At 35.9% G+C, this 20,427-nt stretch overlaps 1 protein-coding gene across 1 annotated transcript in view; it reads left to right on the top strand.

Moving 5' to 3' along the window:
• Nucleotides 1-17,476, top strand: part of LOC126823280 (cell cycle checkpoint control protein RAD9A) — a 41,318-nt gene extending 23,842 nt beyond the window's left edge. Inside the window, exons 10-13 of the mRNA XM_050552019.2 lie at nucleotides 9,694-9,777; nucleotides 10,784-11,036; nucleotides 13,590-13,685; nucleotides 16,480-17,476. Of these exons, the coding sequence (XP_050407976.1) occupies nucleotides 9,694-9,777; nucleotides 10,784-11,036; nucleotides 13,590-13,685; nucleotides 16,480-16,590 (544 nt within the window). The 3' untranslated portion in view covers nucleotides 16,591-17,476. The remainder of the gene's footprint in view (nucleotides 1-9,693; nucleotides 9,778-10,783; nucleotides 11,037-13,589; nucleotides 13,686-16,479) is intronic.
• The last annotated feature ends 2,951 nt before the right edge of the window (nucleotides 17,477-20,427 follow it).

Below are 20,427 nucleotides of genomic sequence, written 5' to 3' on the forward strand. Positions count from 1 at the left end.
ACTATTTTTATATGTGGATGTGGACGTATATTGCCATCGCCCCCTGTCTGTGTGTTGCCTACATACCACAATTCTTAAGTGATTATCTTGAAACTTTACATACTTATTCCTTATACCCTAAGGATGACCCCTATTGTTTTCGCTGCATGCCCGACCCCCAGGGACAGAGCGACGCCCATTTCTTGTATTTGTTTGTTTGTCGTCTACAGGCCACATTGCTTAACGTATCATCTTGAAACTTTGCATACTTATTCTTTGTACCCTAAGTAACATCGCTATTGTTTGGGGTGCATGCCTAACCCCCAGGGGCAGAGCCACACCCATAATCTCTATTTGTGTGTATGTGTCGCCTACAGGCAACAATTCTTAAACATGCATTATGCAAGAGCAAAATCTGCTTATTACAAGTCTTTCTTTAGGCCTGAAATGTTATCTAAATTATCAAGTAGACATTAATTAACTTATCCAGACCATAATAAACTCTCGATGTCAAGGCTAGCCTTAGTTGTTGGCTGGATTAGATTCCTATATGCCGCTTAACGGCCATTGATAATTAAATCAAAACAGTGGATAATCGAGACTATGCTGTTTATATTTATGATTTTAGTAATGATGACCGAGACTTTGCAAAAATTCTCCCGCTTCGTTCTCTGCTCATAGTGGATCAATTTGACTGAAATTTTCAGCAAATTACCTTTACACTATCTAGTTTTTATACGCCCACATAGAAATGTGGACGTATATTGCCGTCGGTCCGTCCGTCCGTCCATCGTCCACAATTTCTTGTGAACGCTCTAATGCCAAAAGTTATCATCCAATTGTTTTAAAATTGATATATGTTGTTTACATTAGTGAGATGAAGAAGCCTATTTAATTTCAATAATTTCCGTTTTTAACGTCTAGAGTTATGGCCCCTGTTTCACTTTGTTGAACCTTGTGAACGCTCTAAAGCCAAAAGTTATCATCCGATCTATGTGAAATTTATATGCAATATTTAAATTAGGGAAACGAAGAAGCCTATTGAATTTCAGCAATTTCCGTTTATTACTTCTAGAGTTATGGCCCTTGTTTCACTTTGTTTAACCTTGTGAACGCTCTAACCCCAAAAGTTATCATCCTATCTTTCTGAAATTTATATGCATTATTTAAATTAGTGAAACGAAGAAGCCTATTTAATTTCAATAATTTCCGTTTATAACGTCTAGAGTTATGGCCCTTGTTTCACTTTGTTGAACCTTGTGAACACTCTAATGCCAAAAGTTAACATTCGATCTTTGTGAAATTTATATGCAATATTTAAATTAGGGAAACGAAGAATCCTATTGAATTTCAGTAATTTCCGTTTATAACGTCTAGAGTTATGGCCCTTGTTTCACTTTGTTGAACCTTGTGAACACTCTAATGCCAAAAGTTAACATTCGATCTTTGTGAAATTTATATGCAATATTTAAAATAGGGAAACGAAGAATCCTATTGAATTTCAGTAATTTCCGTTTATTACGTCTAGAGTGATGGCCCTTGTTTCACTTTATTGAACCTTGTGAACACTCCAACGGCAAAAGTTATCATCAGATCTTTCTGAAATTTATATGCATTATTTAAATAAGTGAAAAGAAGAAGCTTATTGAATTTCAGCAATTTCTGTCTATTACGTCTAGAGTGATGGCCCTTGTTTCACTTTATTGAACTTTGTGAATGCTCTAACATCAAAAGTTATATGCTGATCTGTATGAAATTTACGTGCGTCATTTAAATTAGTAAAGAGAAGAATCCTATTGAATTTCAGCAATTTACGTTTATTACTTCTGGAGTTATTGCCCTTGTTTGACTTTGTTCAACCTTGTTAATGCTCGATTGATGAAAGTTATCAACCGATATGTATGAAATTTATATGCATCATTTAAATTTGTGAAACGAAAAAGCCTGTCAAATTTCAACAATTTCTGTAGATTACTTCCAGAGTTGAGACCCTTGTTTCAATTTGTAGAACCTTGTGAACCCTCAAACAGCAAAAATTATAATCTGATCTGTATGGAACTGTCTTGTAAAGGCCCCCAATTACCTACAAAGGAATAAATATGCGACCGCTCGGACGATTTAGCTGCTGTGGGCGTATGTTTGGTTGTCTGGCAACCTATCTTTAACTATTATAGCGAGAACTGCCATCTCTTTATCTTATCTCCCATAATGTATCTTTAATCGATCGTCTTGAAAAAATTTCATATGAATTCCTTATACCCTAAGGATGATCCCTATTGTTTTTATACGCCCACATTTTCATGTGGACGTATTATGCCATCGCCCCTGTCCGTCCGGACGTCCGTCCACAATTGTTTGTGGACTCTCTACAGGTCACAATTCTTATCCGATTTCGACGAAACTTGAAATATAGGTTTATCCCCAAAAGATCTCGGCTGCTTTCGATATTGGCATGTATCGGATCGAAACTTCATGGATTATGGCCCCTGTTTGTACGAAAAATCACGTTTTTAGCTTGTGGACCCTATAGAGGTTACAATTTTTATCCGATTTTGTTGAAACTTGAAATGTAAGTTTATAACCCAAAGATCTCAGTTCCTTTCGATATTTGCGCATATCGGACAGTAACTTCCTGAATTATGGCCCCCTGATTGTACGAAAAATCACGTTTTTAGCTTGTGGACCCTATAGAAGTCATAATTTTTATCCGATTTAAAAAAACGTTCTATTATATCACCGTTACACCCTAAGGGTGACTGAGTACGAATTTCGTGAAATTCGGCCTAAAATTGACAGACAAAATGGCCGCCGTTCGTTCCCAAATAGCGTAAGAATATGGTATATCAAGGTTGTGGACCCTATAGGGGTCACAATTTTTATCCGATTTTGGTGAAACTTGAAATGTAAGTTTATAACCCAAAGATCTTGGTTCCTTTCGATATTCGTGCATATCGGACCGTAACTTCCTGAATTATGGCCCCTGATTGTACGAAAAATCACGTTTTTAGCTTGTGGACCCTATAGAAGTCATAATTTTTATCCGATTTAAAAACACGTTCTAATATATCACCGTTACACCCTAAGGATGACTGAGTTCGAATTTCGTGAAAATCGGCCCAAAATTGACAGACAAAATGGCCGCCATTCGTTCCCAAATAGCGTAAGAATATGGTATATCAAGGTTGTGGACCCTATAGAGGTCACAATTTTTATCCGATTTTGTTGAAACTTGAAATGTAAGTTTATAACCCAAAGATCTCGGTTCCTTTCGATATTCGTGCATATCGGACTGTAACTTCCTGAATTATGGTCCCTGATTGTACGAAAAATCACGTTTTTAGCTTGTGGACCCTATAGAAGTCATAATTTTTATCCGATTTAAAAAAACGTTCTATTATATCACCGTTACACCCTAAGGATGACTGAGTTCGAATTTCATGAAAATCGGCCCAAAACTGACAGACAAAATGGCTGCCGTTTGTTCTCAAATAGCGTAAAAATATGGTATATCAAGGTTGTGGACCCTATAGAGGTCACAATTTTTATCCGATTTTGTTGAAACTTGAAATGACAAAATGGCCGCCGTTCGTTCTCAAATAGCGTAAGAAAATGGTATATCAAGGTTGTGGACCCTATAGAGGTCACAATTTTTATCCGATTTTGTTGAAACTTGAAATGTAAGTCTATAACCCAAAGATCTGGGTTCCTTTCGATATTTGCGCATATCTTACCGTAATTTCCTGAATTATGGCCCCTGATTGTACGAAAAATCGCGTTTTTAGCTTGTGGACCCTATAAAGGTCATAATTTTTATCCGATTTAAAAAAACGTATTATTATATCACCGTTACACCCTAAGGACGACTGAGTTTGAATTTCATGAAAATCGGCCCAAAACTGACAGACAAAATGGCTGCCGTTTGTTCTCAAATAGCGTAAAAATATGGTATATCAAGGTTGTGGACCCTATAGAGGTCACAATTTTTATCCGATTTTGTTGAAACTTGAAATGTAAGTTTATAACACAAAGATCTCAGTTTTTTTCGATATATGCGCATATCAAATTGTAATTTCCTGAATTATGGCCCTTGATTGTAGGAAAAATCACTTTCTTGTTAGCTTGTTCTCTATCCATCTCTCGAAAATGTGGGCGTATCCTGCCTGGCAGCCGCTGGTTGGTGTATGCCTGACCCCCAGTGGCAGACCCACGCCCATTTCTTGTATTTATTTGTTTGTCATCTACAGACTGCATTTCTTAATATCACCTTGAAACTTTGCACACTTATTCCTTCTATCTTAAGGAACATCCCTATTGTTTGTGGTGAATGCCTAACCCCCAGGGGCAGAGCCATGCAGATTTTCTTTTTGTGTGTCTGTATGTCACTTACACTGTACAGCTCGCAATTCTTAATCGATCGTCTTCAAAACTTTTTTATACTTATTCCTTATATACTCTAAGGCTGACCTCTATTATTTTTTGTGTATGCCCGACCCCCTGGGACAGAGCCACGCCCAATCTTTGTGTCTTGTGTTTCGCCTATAGGTCGCAATTGTTAACAGATCCTTTTGAAACTTTGTATACCTATTCCTTATACCTTAAGGATGACCCCTATTGTTTTTTGGTGATTGCCCAACCCCCAGGGGCAGACACTAGAAGAATGATATCGTTTAGAACGGGGTTTTTGGTGCTAGAAAGTATGCATATAGTTTACTTTCAAAACATCGTTCGATTTGGTAAAAATCGTTTAAGAACTACAAAAATTTGTTTTCAACTTTCGTCGTCAAGAAAAAAGTACATTATCATATTCTTGAAATATCACAAGTAAGTAACATAAACATATATGAAGCAAATTTATATAAGCTTTTAGCTTGTTTTTGTGTCGTATCTTTAAATCTGTAATGTATTATATGATATTTTTTATGTTTAATCCATATCATTTAATTCAGGTAGAACAAAAATCGTTGTTCTGCATTTTATTAACCCCAATCAAGTGATTACGTAACCCTGTCTGCAAATGGGAGACAGCTTGTCTATAGAGATTGACAGTGACTTTTTTTGGCGCCAGTGTACAGTCTTGCGAGATTATCCATTGCCATTGTGAGGTTGACTTCTGGCCAGTGGCGGATTAAGCTCCACCAAGGCCTGAGGCGGCAGTTGCTGGAGGGCCTATTTAGTTTTTAAATAGGGCCTATTTAAAATGGTGTGGGCTTAATAATTTCGGGTCAGAGCCTATGTTGATTCCCGTTGGGCCTACCCCCCCCCCTCCCTAACATTCATTGTCTATGTGTTTTTAATTGTATCAGACAAGTCTAAAAAAAATTTTTTTTACAAAATCTTTGGGCCTGAGGCTGCAGCCTCATCAGCCTCACTGATAATCCGCTACTGCTTCTGGCCACATGTACAGATGGAAGACTACGTTAATTCATTTGTGATTTAAAAGTTCTAAGCCATGTGTGAGTTAAACATACATTATGGTATGCAAGAGCTAAATCTGCCTTTTTCAGGTCTTTCTTTAGGCCTGAAATGTTATCTAAATTATTAATTACAAATTAATTAACCTATCCAAACCATAATCAACTCTAGATGGCATGGCTAGTCTGCGATCTGTAGTGGATGATGAGCCGATTTACTGCATAATGGATAATCAAGACTATGCTGTTTATCGTACTGACTTTACTAATGATGAACGAGGCTAGGCAGAAATTTCATTTGCTTAGTTCTGGGTTTATAGTGAATCAATTTGAATGAAATTTTCAACAAATTGCCTTTACGTTATCTAGTTTTTATACGCCCACATGGAAATGTGGTTGTATATTGCCGTCGCCCCTGTCTGTCCGTCTGTCCGTCCGTCCGTCCGTCCGTCGTCCACAATTTCATCTGATTGTTTTGAAATTGATATATGTTGTTTGCATTAGTGAGATGAAGAAGCCTATTTAATTTCAATAACTTCCGTTAATTTCTTCTGGAGTTATGGCCCTTGTTTCACTTTGTTGCACATTGTGAATGCTCTAACAACAAAAGTTATCAACCGATCTGTATGAAATTTATATGCATCATTCAAATTAGTAAAACAAAGAACCCTATTGAATTTCAGCAATTTCCGTTAATTACAACTAGAGTTATGGCCCTTGTTTCACTTTGTTGTACCTTGTGAATGCTCTAACGACAAAAGTTATTATCCGATCTGTATGAAATTTATATGCATCATTCAAATTAGTAAAACAAAGAAGCCTATTGAATTTCAGCAATTTCCGTGTATTACAACTAGAGTTATGGCCCTTGTTTCACTTTGTTGAATCTTGTGAATGCTCTGACAACAGTTATGATTCGATCTATTTGAAATTGATATGCATCATTTAAATTAGTGAAATGAAGAAGCCTATTGAATTTCAGCAATTTCCGTTTATTACGCTGTGAGTTATGGCCCTTGTTTCACTTTGTTGTACCTTGTGAACGTTCGAACAACAAAAGTTATCATCCGATCTGTATGAAATTTATATGCATCATTCAAATTAGTAAAACAAAGAAGCCTATTGAATTTCAGCAATTTCCGTTAATTACATCTAGAGTTATGGCCCTTGTTTCACTTTGTTGAATCTTGTGAACGCTCTAATGACAACAGTTATCATCCGATCTGTTTGAAATTGATGTGCATCATTTAAATTAGTGAAACCAAGAAGCCTATTGAAATTCAGCAATTTCCTTAAAGTTACGCCGTGAGTTATGTTCTTGTTTCACTTTGTTGTTCCTTGTGAACGTTCAAACAACAAAAGTGATCATCCGATATGTATGAAATTTATATGCATTATTTGAATTAGTAAAATGAAAAAGCCTGTTGAATTTCAACAATTTCAGTAGATTACTTCCAGAGTTACAGCCCTTGTTTTAGTTTTTAGAACCTTGTGAACCCTCAAACGACAAAAATTATAATGTCATCTGTATGAAATTGTCCATTAAATTCCCCTAATTACCTACAAAAGAATAAATATGCAACAACCCTTGTCGACTGCTCGGACGATTTAGCTGCTGTGGGCGTATGTTTTGTTGCCTGGCAACCTATCTTTTACTATTATAATGAGAACTGCCAACTCGTCATCGAATCTCCCATAATGTATCTTTAAGGTTTGATATCATAAGTATCTGGCATAATGTGGATGATGTATTAATTCCAAATTTTCTAGGGTTTGAATTACGGTATAATAAAGTTTAACAATAACCATTAATTTGACTGGTATTTTTATAGGTCCACATTGGACTATATTGCCGTCACCCCTGTCTGCGTGTGTGTGTGTGTGTCAGTGTGTTGCCTACAGGCTGCTATTCTTAACTGATGGACTTGAAACTTTACATACTTATTCCTTTACATACTTATTCCTTAAACCCCAAGGATGATCCCTATTGTTTTTGGTGCATGCTCGACCCGGAGGACAGGGCCATGCCAATTTTTTGTATTTGTTTGTCGGGCCACATTTCTTACCGGATCCACTTCAAACTTATACCCTAAGGATCATCACTATTGTTTTTGATGCATGCTCAACCCCCATGGGCAGAGCCACACCCTTTTTATACGCCCACATTGAAATGTGGTCGTATATTGTCGTCGCCGCCGTCCGGCCCGCGGTCCGGCATCCACAATTGCTTGTGAGCGCTCTAGAGGCTAAAGTTAATATCTGATTGACTTTAAATTTATACACAGTGTTTAAGGTCTTGAAACGAAGAAGCCTATTGATTTTCAACGATTTCCAATAATTACTGCCAGAGTTATGGCCCTTGATCACTTTGAAAAATCTTGTGGACGCTCTAGAGGCCAAAGTTAATATCCGATTGACTTTCAATTTATACACAGTGTTTGAGGTCATGAGACGAAGAAGCCTATTGATTTTCAGCGATTTCCGATAATTACTGCCAGAGTTATGGCCCTTGATCACTTCAAAAAATCTTGTGGAGGCTCTAAAAGCCAAAGTTAATATCCGATTGACTTTAAATTTATACACAATGTTTAAGGTCATGAGACGAAGAAACCTATTGATTTTCAACGATTTCCAATAATTACTGATAGAGTTATGGCCCTTGATCACTTCAAAAAATCTTGTGGATGCTCTAGAGGCTAAAGTTAACATCCGATTGACATTAAATTTATACACAGTGTTTAAGGTCATAAGATGATGAAGCCTATTGGTTTTCAGCGATTTCTGATAATTACTGCCAGAGTTATGGCCCTTGATCACTTCAAAAAATCTTGTGGATGCTCTAGAAGCGAAAGTTAATATTCGATTGACTTTAAATTTATACACAGCGTTTAAGGTCATGAGACGAAGAAGTCTATTGATTTTCAGCGATTTCCAATATTTGCTGCCAGAGTTATTGCCCTTGATCACTTTGAAAAATCTTGTGGACGCTCTAGAGGCCAAAGTTAATATCCGATTGACTTTCAATTTATACACAGTGTTTAAGGTCATGAGACAAAGAAGCCTATTGATTTTCAGCGATTTCCGATAGTTACTGCCAGAGTTATGACCCTTGATCACTTCAAAAAATCTTGTGGATGCTCTAGAGGCTAAAGTTAATATCCGATTGAGTTTAAATTTATACACAGTGTTTGAGGTCATGAGACAAAGATTCCTATTGATTTTCAACGATTTCTGATAATTACTGCCAAAGTTATGGCCCTTGATCACTTTGCAAAATCTTGTGATGCTCTAAGGCTAAAGTTATAATCCGATTGACTTCAGATTGATACACAGAGTTTAAGATCTTGAGACGAACAAGTATATTGATTTTCAATGAATTTTTATGACTTGAGCAGTTAAATTCATGATATTAAAAGCTTTGCATACAAAACGTTAGCATGGGGCAGAACTTTATAAAAACCAAACAAATTCTAATAGTTTTCTGATAATAACTTCGTGGGTTGTTGCTCTTAATCAGATTTTAGTGTATTATAAATGTTTCATTACCGAGGGCGAAAAAAGTAGAAAAATATGCGACAACCCTTGTTGACTGCCCGGACGATTTAGTCGCTGTGGGCGTATGTTTCGTTGCCTGGCAACCTATCTTTTTTTTTTGCCTACAGACTGCAATTGTTAATCAGTCTTGAAAACTTTTCATACTTATTCCTTATACCCTAAGGATCTTCACTATTGTTTTTGGTGCATGCTCAACCCCCAGGGGCAGAGCCATGCCATTTTCTTTTTGTGTGTTGTTGACTTCAGGCCGCAATTCTTAATCAATCGTCTTATACGTTTCATACTTATTCCTTATACCCTAAGGATGACCTCTATTATTTTTGGTACATGCCCAACCCCCTGGGACTGCCACGCCCAATTTTTATGTGTCTGGGCAATTCCGTGAAAATGTCAACCTAAGTGGTAAAATTGAAATATTAAGCTACACCAATGTTTTTGGTACCAAAAGAAAGCTTATTTTGTCCACTTTTTAAATTTAAATGTCATATTTTAGTTCATCGTTCTTTAGAGGGGATCAAGTGGATAAGACGCTGGCTCGTTAGCCTGGAGGTCGGGTGTTCGATCCCTGCATTGGCCGAGAAAGTTCATCCAGATTTTCCGGCATGGTTTCCCCTTGTCAGTGATGCAACAGTTGTTGCAGCCATTTCATATTTCATTCTCTTCATTTTAATAAGTACTTTATCAATCATAGCAGGAATGTGGACGTATACTGCAGCAGTATCATGCTCTTGTTTTTTTTATTTTGAAGATCTAACAGTAGTCGTGTTAAAAGTACTGCACCTAGTACATCAGATCAAAGTAATGGCTTTGGTAATAATACTAAGGAGAAAAGGTGAGTGTATTTATGCAGTACAAATTGAATTTTATAAACATCATTCATGAAGAATAAACCCCCAAATATGATTATGAGATTTATCTCTCTTTAGTTGACAACATATTTTAATATGATAAATGTACATACTGGAAGTGTATAGTTATTGTGGGATCCTCCAATCTGATTAAAACACAGATCCTATTTTGTTTCGTTTTTTATAGTTTAAAATTTCGTTTTACTTGTCTTCATAACACTAGGATCTGGAAGAGTTGTGTTATATAACAGGCGTTCTAGTTGCTGTGAGGGAATTAGCCAATAAAATAGTCTGCATTTAGGCTGCGCAATGTTGCTAAAATGAAGTCAGTAAGGTTTAGGATTCTAGGGAGAGAGATGTCAAACTTGGTTCTCTGTTGTATTTTGTGGTTTAGGATTCTTGAATGTCAAACTAATTCAGTGCTGTCAGTAGTTCTGTCTTTTGGTGAGAGATCCTATTTTGTTTCGTTTTTTATAGTTTAAAATTTCGTTTTACTTGTCTTCATAACACTAGGATCTGGAAGAGTTGTGTTATATAACAGGCGTTCTAGTTGCTGTGAGGGAATTAGCCAATAAAATAGTCTGCATTTAGGCTGCGCAATGTTGCTAAAATGAAGTCAGTAAGGTTTAGGATTCTAGGGAGAGAGATGTCAAACTTGGTTCTCTGTTGTATTTTGTGGTTTAGGATTCTTGAATGTCAAACTAATTCAGTGCTGTCAGTAGTTCTGTCTTTTGGTGAGAATTGAGAGTAATTTCTTGGGGGAGAGGAGGCCAAACTCTGTGATTTTAAATCGGTTCACAGATTTAGTTTTTTTTTTTATTGATATTTTTAATGCAAGTCTGGCTCAAAGTTAAAACTTTCAGGTACAATTTCAGTAGCGCTATGCATTTGGTCTTTGACAACTGAAATCGTTATTGTCAGTCCGGTTGGTCATTCTGGTTACTTATTTTCTGAGTTCGAATTTTGAAATAGTCTCTTATGATTTTTCAGGCCAGCACGATCATTTGATGAAGAGTTTGAAGATGATTTTGATGAGATGATTTGTAACGACCCGTCTGTTGATCAGTTATCTAGGGTTGAACCCCAAAATATACCTAACAAAAATACTACCACTTCTAGAAGCACCCATCCAGTCACTGTATCTAACCTATCAAACACAAGACAGTCAGACGCACCTTCTTTACAATCTTCCAGCGAGAGAGCATATAGTCCTGTAATACCCATGCAGTGTGAATCATCAAAGGTTGATACAGGCTTTATTTGTTGGAATAATATCTTTTTCTGTTTGTGGAAAAAGTATTGTTTGAATTTTGGCAAATCCTTCATCCGTTCTTTTCACATATTAAATGTAACATTACCAGCACAAATACTCCACATACAATTTTGATGCTGAAACGAAGAAATTCTTGACTTAAAGGAAGTATGGCTCTGTTTTTTGGAACCTTGAAATAGACGATAATGGTTTTAAAGCACATATTAAACATACATTATGCAAGAGCTAAATCTGTCTATTGCAGGTCCTTCTTTAGGCCTGAAATGTTATCTTAATTATTATTTAGACATTAATTAACCTATCCAGACCATAATCAACTCTAGATGGCATCGCTAGCCTGCAATCTTTAGTGGATTATGAGCCAATTTACTGCATAACTTTCCTTCACGATTTAACGATTAAATGGATAATCAAGACTATGCTGTTAATAATGATGATCAAGGCTAGTCGAAAATTTCAACACCTTAGTTCTCGGTTCATAGTGGATCAATTTGAATGAAATTTTCAGCAAATTGCCTTTACATTATCTAGTTTTATGCACCCACATTTTCATGTGGACGTATATTGCCGTCGCCCCTATCCCTCCGTCCGTCAGTCCGTCCACAATTGTTTGTGGACACTCTACAGGTCACAATTCTTATCCGATTTTGACAAAACTAGAAATATAGGTTTATCTCCAAAAGATCTTGGTTGCTTCAATATTGGCATGTATCGGACCGAAACTTCATGGATTATGGCCCCTGATTGTATGAAAAATCACGTTTTTAGCTTGTGGACCCTATATAGAGGTCACTATTTTTATCCAGTTTTGTTGAAACTTGAAATGTAAGTTTATAACCCAAAGATCTTGGTTCCTTTCAATATTCGCGCATATCGGAAAGTAACTTCCTGAATTATGGCCGCTGATTGTACGAAAAATTACGTTTTTAGCTTGCCGACCCTATAGCGGTCATAATTTTTATCCGATTTAAAAAAACGTTTGTATATATCACCGTTACACCCTAAGGATGTCTGAGTTCGAATTTCGTAAAAATAGGACCAAAACTGACAGACAAAATAGCCGCCCCTTGTACTCAAATAGCGTAAAAATATGGTATATCAAGATTTGTGGACTCTCTAGAGGTCGCAATTTTCTTCTGATTTTGATGAAACTTGAAATGTAAGTTTATAACCCAAAGATCTCGGTCCCTTTCGATATTCGCACATATCGGACCGTAACCTTCTGAATTATGGCCCCTGATTGTACGGAAAATCGCGTTTTTAGCTTGTGGACCCTATAGAAGTTATAATTTTTATCCGATTTCTAAAACCGTTTGAATATATCACTGTTACACCCTAAGGATGCTTGAATTCGAATTTCGTAAAAATCGGACCAAAACTGACAGACAACATGGCCGCCCCTCGTACTCAAATAGCGTAAAAATAAGGTATATGAATGTTGTGGACCCTCTAGAGGTCACAACTTTCTTCTGATTTTGATGAAACTTGAAATGTAAGTTTATAACCCAAAGATCTTGGTTCCTTTCGATATTCGCGCATATCAGATAATAACTTCCTGAATTATGCCCTCTGATTGTTCTAAAAATTGCATTTTTAGTTTGAGGTCCCTCTAGCTGTCAATTATTATCCGATTTAAAAAAAACGTTCAAATATATCACTGTTACACCGTAATTTGGGTTGAGTTTGAATTTTGTGAAAATTGGGCCGATTTAAAAAAACCATTCAAATATATCACTGTTACACCGTAATTTGGGTTGAGTTTGAATTTTGTGAAAATTGGGCAGCCCCTCGTATGCAAATAGTGTATAGCATCTGGTATATCAAGCTTGTGGACCTTCTAGAGGTCACAGTTTTGACCTGATTTTGATGAGAGTTGAAATACATGTTTATAACCCAAAGATCTTGGTTCCTTTCGATATTCGTGCGTATCGGATCATAAGTTCCTGAATTATGGCCCTGGAATGTACAAAAAATCACATTTTTAGCTTGCCGTCCATGTAGAGGTCACAATTTTTATCCGATTTAAAAAAACATGTGAATATATCATCATTACACTCTAAGGTCTTGGTTCCTTTTGATAATCGCTCCTGATTGTTCGAAAAATCGCATTTTTAGCTTGCGTATTCTCTAGAGGTCACAATTATTTTTTTTGATTTTAAAAACCGTTTAAATATTTCACCATTTCACCATAATGAAGGTTGAATTCAAATTTCGGGAAAATCGAAATGAAACTGCCTGACAAAATGGCCGCTCTTTGTACGCAAATTGTGTAAAAGTATGCAATACGAAGGTTGTGGACCCTCTAGAGGTCACAATTGTTATCCGATTCTGATGAAACTCAAAACATATCTTTATATCCCAAAGATCTCCGTCCGTTTTGATATTTGCGCAGTTCAGACCATAACTTTCTGGATTATGGCCCCTGATTGTACAAAAAATCCTGTTTGTTTTTAGCTTGTTCTCTATCCATCTCTTGCAAAATGTTGGCGTATCCTGCCTGGCAGCCGCTGGTTTTTGTTTTAGATCCCACGTCCACCCGAAACATTAAATCAATCTGAGATGCAAGACCTGGATGAAGATCTGGATGATACAATACCTGGTACACCACCCAGTAAAAAGGTATTACACTAATATGAATCTTTTATTTCACCAACATTGAAAATGCACTGAGTGACAATCAAGTCTGAACACAAGCGGTCGAACAATTGTATTGTGCCTTATAGTTTGTCCGTAACAAAGTTTTGAAGATTATATCACTGTAACTGACGTACATTAGCCAGTTCAACATTACTATTATTAGGCTAGTGTGACAAAATTTTGTCAGCTTATTCGAGACTTAAATATTTCACGCAAGAGCGAGAATTCCGGTTTCTAGCAGATGGTAAATCTCGCATACATCACTCGGCGTTTGTATTAATATGAACACTTCATGCAGACCAACTTTACTATAACTTCGCCAAAAATGACATCTTTCGTCAAAAAACATGGAGGTTACATGTCAGACTCCCAATTAGGTCTTCAACTACCGATAATTTGATAGCCATTGCAACTCAGCAACTGATAATTCTTTAAAAGGTGAGACCATGAGGTTGACGGTCAAGGTCATCTCTCTAAATGACATTCTTCTAATTCTAATAAAAGTCGCGTTTTGAAAACAGCAACGGTGTACAAATTATAGTATGAACCTGATGTATGGTTATCCTTTGAGGAACAAGGGGGTCTCGTCATTTCATTTGAAATGCTAAGTTTTTGGCAAATTTGAATACTCATAGTCATAGAGTATAGACATACTGTGGAAAAAAAATAAATGCCTGACTTCTTGGTGGCGTGGTTAAACATTTCTTCTAACTTTCGTTTGTCAAATCTGATGGACCACACTGAAACAAAATGTCATTTAAAAGTAAAAAATGAATATTTTTCTAATCATACAAACACATCTTTGTCACAATTCAAGTCACAACCAGGCCAGGATATTGTGAATATATTTAAAGGACTGGGTGTTAAATTTAAAGAAAAAATTAGATATCGCATACTTCATTGCCATATGTTTGTCAGGCACAATCTGTGTCATGTCAGGCACAAATTCTGGTGTTACATCCAGGCTTGGTGACAATATTGAAGGCCATTAAAGGGTCCTTAACCTCATATTATCTCCCCTTAGACCACAAATTGTAACTGGCATTCATTTGTTTTTTCTCATTTGCTTTGTTTCATTTTATTTCATTATTCCATTGCGATTTTTTTTACTGGAGAATATCTTATAAACTGTTCAGCATTCCTTTGTTTATGAAACTTTGTAAAAACATCAACCTTTTGTATTAGTTGCGCCTTTTGCTAATTAGAAGTTAATGAGGTTTAATAGTTTTTGTGTTCCATGGAAACAAATGTACAATTTTATTCCAGAGAATATTTCATGAACCATTTAGAGAGATGTTGATGAATACTTGTACACATTTCAACCTATTATGGTAGCTAATTTGTAAATTCCCTGTTAAAGATACTTTCCCAGAAAAGTATTTATCGGGTGAATATGTTTTTAGTCCAAATATATCATCAAATCACAAAGTTTGTACGTGGGAATGTATCTTTAAATAATCTTTGCGATTAGTTTTTGGTATGCAATTATTTTTTCAGAGCACATCTGAGAAACTGTTCAATATATTATTATGAAACTATGAAATTTTGATTTCATTCATAGTTCTAGAACATAAAATATAACTTTTCAGTTGTGCGATATTTTGATAGTGTACCAACTGAGGTGCTTGTTTGTAATTTTTTGTCCACTATAATAATCAAGTTGCATAATTGGGATGTCTGATACTCTTTGCTATATAGTTGTACTTGGTTGATGATTACTAATAACACAGTCTGTCCATGTACCTACCAAAACATACCCAACAGCCTAAATGTTTATTTTTTGTCCCCCGCCTTTCGAAGAAAGCAGGGGACTATTAAAATGGGTTCGTCTGTCTGTCTGTCTGTCTGTCTGTCCGTCTGTCTGTCCGTCACACTTTTTGGGACACAATAACTCTCTTCCTAATTGAGCTAGAATGTTCAAACTTGGTGTATGTGTTTATTAGGTCAATGCCTTGATGGAGTTCGAAGATGAGCATTTTCCGCTTAGGGTAAGCAGAGATAAGCAATTTGATTGGTTGATGCTTTGGGACACGATAACTCTCTTCCTAATTGGGCTAGAATGTTCAAACTTGGTGTATGTGTTGATTAGGTCAATGCCTTGATGGAGTTCGAAGATGAGCATTTTCCGCTTAGGGTAAGCAGAGATAAGCAATTTGATTGGTTGATGCTTTGGGACACGATAACTTTTAATTGAGCTAGAATGTTCAAACTTGGTGTATGTGTTTATTAGGTCAATGCCTTGATGGAGTTCGAAGATGAGCATTTTCCGCTTAGGGTAAGCAGAGATAAGCAATTTGATTGGTTGATACTTTGGGGCACGATAACTCTCTTCCTAATTGAGCTAGAATGTTCAAACTTGGTGTATGTGTTGATTAGGTCAATGCCTTGATGGAGTTCGAAGATGAGCATTTTCCGCTTAGGGTAAGCAGAGATAAGCAATTTGATTGGTTGATGCTTTGGGACACGATAACTTTAGTTCTAATTAAGTGAGATTGATGAAACTTGATGTATAGTTTCATTACAGTAATACCTTGACTAAGTTTGATAATGAGCATTTTCTGCTCAGGGTAAGCAGAGCGATACGCAATTTGATTGGTCGAGACTTTGGAAAACAATAACTCTCCTACTTTGATTGTTAGACTATAAGTAAAGATATACTGTTTGATTGTTCAATACTTTGTAAAAGATAATTTGTGATAAATTTATATGTGTCCTCTAATTATTTTCCTATTTCGGCGGGGGACATCAGCCTCACTGTTGGCTTGTTTATTTTCAGTTCAGATCAATGATTTTTGGTTTATCTCAATCACAAGGTAGTCAGCAATCAAAAAATAAACCATTACAAAATGTACAAGTTTTAGCAGAAGATACTGATGAAGATGACTGATGTACATCATATTTTAATTCATCCTGTAAATTAACAATGGTGGCTGATTTACTTAGAAATATTTAACTCTTTTGATACCACGAGACATAGATATCTGTCTGATGTGCCCAAAAGCCGTTGTCAGCATATCGGCTGTGGATCATTAAATGATTGTAGGTAGAGATATTTTTTTTTATCTTATTGATGTGTTGGAGGATCTCTATGTTTATTTAGAAACAAACTGCATGAAACTGCAGTGGAAGATCTTTATAATCAACTGAGACGATCATTAATTTATTACCAATATACTATAATGTTTTAATAATGCGAATAAATTAACAAGTGCTATATGAGTTTTGATTACATCCTCAAAGATATTTATGAAAGTGAAGTCATTAAGTATAACATCCGATAAAGTGTAACAGCCAAATGAAATATGGTCAACTTAAAAAAATGAAATTCTAATATGGTTGGTAAAAAAAAAATAGACTTGGGCACAGAGTGGAAAATAATTTGGTAGTTAAAGAAAATAGCCAAAACTATATTAATTATTATTAGTCATATCTTTAGAAATGAATGAATAAGATAACGATTTCAAATGCATGTATGTTCTCAGCTCATAATTCAAATTATTGAATTCTAATACTGGCAATTTTCAAGTAAAGGATGAATATAAACACATGCTGTTATTATATTAAAAGTGATGAATGATATTCAAATTATAATCACAACAAAGCTATGATCATGCATAGTTTTGCCTGATTTTACAGTGAAATTAAAGTGTTTTTTTATGTGATTGTTACTATTATTGACAACTTTAATGTAATTTTTTAAAAATATTTATGTTGAGTTTAAATGTAAATATACACTTTCTTTACACAGGTGTTAACTTCTTTATTTTAACCTAACAACTATTTTATCAAAATACTGCTCATAAATATAAGAATAACGTATAGTATACATGTTGATTTAGTAAAACGCTTAAACATGGATTATGCAAGAGCTAAATCTACCTATTGCAGGCTTTCTATGGGCCTGAAATGTTAACTAAATTATTAATTGGACATTAATTAACTTATCCAGATCATAATCAACTCTCGATGCCATTGTTAGCCTGCAATATTTACTGTATTTGAATACATTTTGTGATGGATAATTTAACTTAAAAATGGATAATCGAGACATTGGTTGTTATCATACCAACGTCAGTAATGACGACCGAGACTAGCCTAGAATTCAATGGCTGATATCTCGGTTCAGAGTGAAGCAATTTGACTGAAATTTTCAGCATATTTTGTTTTCATTATCTATTTTTTAAACTATTTTAGCGAGAACTGTCAGTTCTTTACTTAACCTTACCTAATGCCACTTTATAGAAAGTAGGTAGAACTTTAAGAGGGTCTGTGCTAGGTGTGCGATTTGAAACTGGACTTATGACCTAAATCTCTTGAGTCCTAATCTTAGGGTGGACAGAGAAAGTTCAAGGTTTTTCTAAACTAGTTTGCATTTGTTACTGGTAAGGCCTGCATGTCTGAAAAGGAAAGTGTGCTGTGTTTAGATTGATCAAGAAAGCATAGTCATGTGTAAAGAACAGGTTAATAAATATTTTGAGGATTAGAATTCAAAGATGTGTATGTGGAGATGCAGTGAAAATCTCCACTCTTGCAATGGACAGGTGTGAACATAGAAAAAATAATTTAGTTTATGTTACAGGTAGTCTTCAAAAATACAATACAAAACTGCGGAAATGCACTGCTGTTTTTATACACCCACAGTTTCATGTGGACGTATATTGTCGTTGTCCGTCCGTCCACAATTGTTTGTGAACACTCTACAGGCACAATTTTTATCCGATTTCAATGAAACTTGAAATATAGGTTTATCACCCTAAGATCTCGGTTCCTTTCGATATTGGCATGTATCGGACTGTAACCTCATGGATTATGGCCCCTGATTGTATGGTTTTTTTTATCTGATTTGGTTTAAACTTGAAATGTATGTTTATAACCCTCAGATCTCGGTTTGCACATAACGGACCCCATAACTTCTGAATTATGGCCCCTGATTGCACGAAAAATCGCATTTTTAGCTTATGGACCCCATAGAGGTCACAATTTTTATCCGATTGAAAAAAAACCTGTGAATATATCACCTTTGCACCCTAAGATTGGTTGAGTTCAAATTTTGTAAAAATCGGACTGAAACTGACGGACAAAATGGCCGCCCCTCGTTGTGTCAAAATATTGCGTATCAGGATTGTGGACCCTCTGGAGGTCACAATTTTCATCTGATTTTGATGAAACTTGAAATGAAAGTTTATGACCCACAGATCTCTGTTCCTTTCGATATCGGACCATAACTTATTGAATTAGGGCCCCTGATTGTACGGAAAAACGACTTTTTTTTACATGGGACAAATTAAGCAAGAATTTTTTTGTCAGTTTATCTAATGAAATGGTGACCTTGACTGCTGAGTGTGATAAAACATCAATCCTCCAAAAATTACACACAGAATTGATGGTTTATCACAAAGGTCACCTTGTCCTTTATTTTCCTTAAGGCAAGTCAAGCACAAGAATGACAAAAAGACCTTTTAAGTTGCATCATTTTTATACGCCCACATTGAAATGTGGACGTATACTGCCGTCGCCCCTGTCCGTCTGTCGTCCACAATTTCTTGTGAACGCCCTTACTCCAAAAGTTAATATCCGATTGTTTTAATAATTTCTGTTCATTATGTCTAGAGTTATGGCCCTTGTTTCACTTTGTTGAACTTTGTGAACGCTGTTACGCCATATCATCCAATCTTTGTGAAATTTATATGCATTATTTAAATTAGTGAAATGAAGAATCCTATTGAATTTCAGCAATTTCCGTTTATTACTTCTAGAGTTATGGCCCTTGTTTCACTTTGCGAATGCTCTAACCTCTAAAGTTATCTGCCGATCTGTATGAAATTTATATGTGCCTTTTTATACGCCCACATTTTCATGTGGACGTATTATGCCGTCGCCCCTGTTTGTGGACACTCTAGAGGTCACAATTCTTATCCGATTTTGACAAAACTTGAAATATAGGTTTATCTCCAAAAGATCTCGTCTGCTTTCGATATTGGCATATATCGGATCGAAACTTCATGGATTATGGCCCCCGTTTGTACGAAAAATCACGTTTTTAGCTTGTGGACCCTATAGAGGTCACAATTTTTATCCGATTTTGTTGAAACTTGAAATGTAAGTTTATAACCCAAAGATCTCGGTTCCTTTTGATATTCGCGTATATCGGATCGTAACTTCCTGAATTATGGCCCCTGATTGTACGAAAAATCACGTTTTTAGCTTATGGACCCTATAGAGGTCATAATTTTTATCCGATTTAAAAAACTGTATTATTATATCACTGATACACCCTAAGGACGACTGAATTCGAATTTCGTGAAAATTAGCCCCAAATTGACAGACAAAATGGCCGCCGTTCGTTCTCAAATAGCGTAAAAATATGGTATATCAAGGTTGTGGACCCTATAGAGGTCACAATTTTTATCTGATTTTGTTGAAACTTGAAATGTAAGTTTATAACACAAAGATCTCAGTTCCTTTCGATATTAGCGCATATTGAATTGTAATTTCCTGAATTATGGCCCTTGATAGTAGGAAAAATCACTTTCTTGTTAGCTTGTTCTCTATCCATCTCTCGAAAATGTGGGCGTATCCTGCCTGGCAGCCGCTGGTAGTTAGTAAAAAGAACAATCCTATTGAATTTCAGCAATTTCTGTTTATTATGTGTAAAATTATGGCTCGTTTCACTTTATTGAACCTTGTGAACGCCGCAAGTTATCATCCATCTTTGTGAACTTTA

The sequence above is a fragment of the Patella vulgata genome, chromosome 6 (assembly GCF_932274485.2).
Source record: "Patella vulgata chromosome 6, xgPatVulg1.2, whole genome shotgun sequence".
NCBI classification, from domain to species: Eukaryota; Metazoa; Mollusca; class Gastropoda; family Patellidae; genus Patella; species Patella vulgata.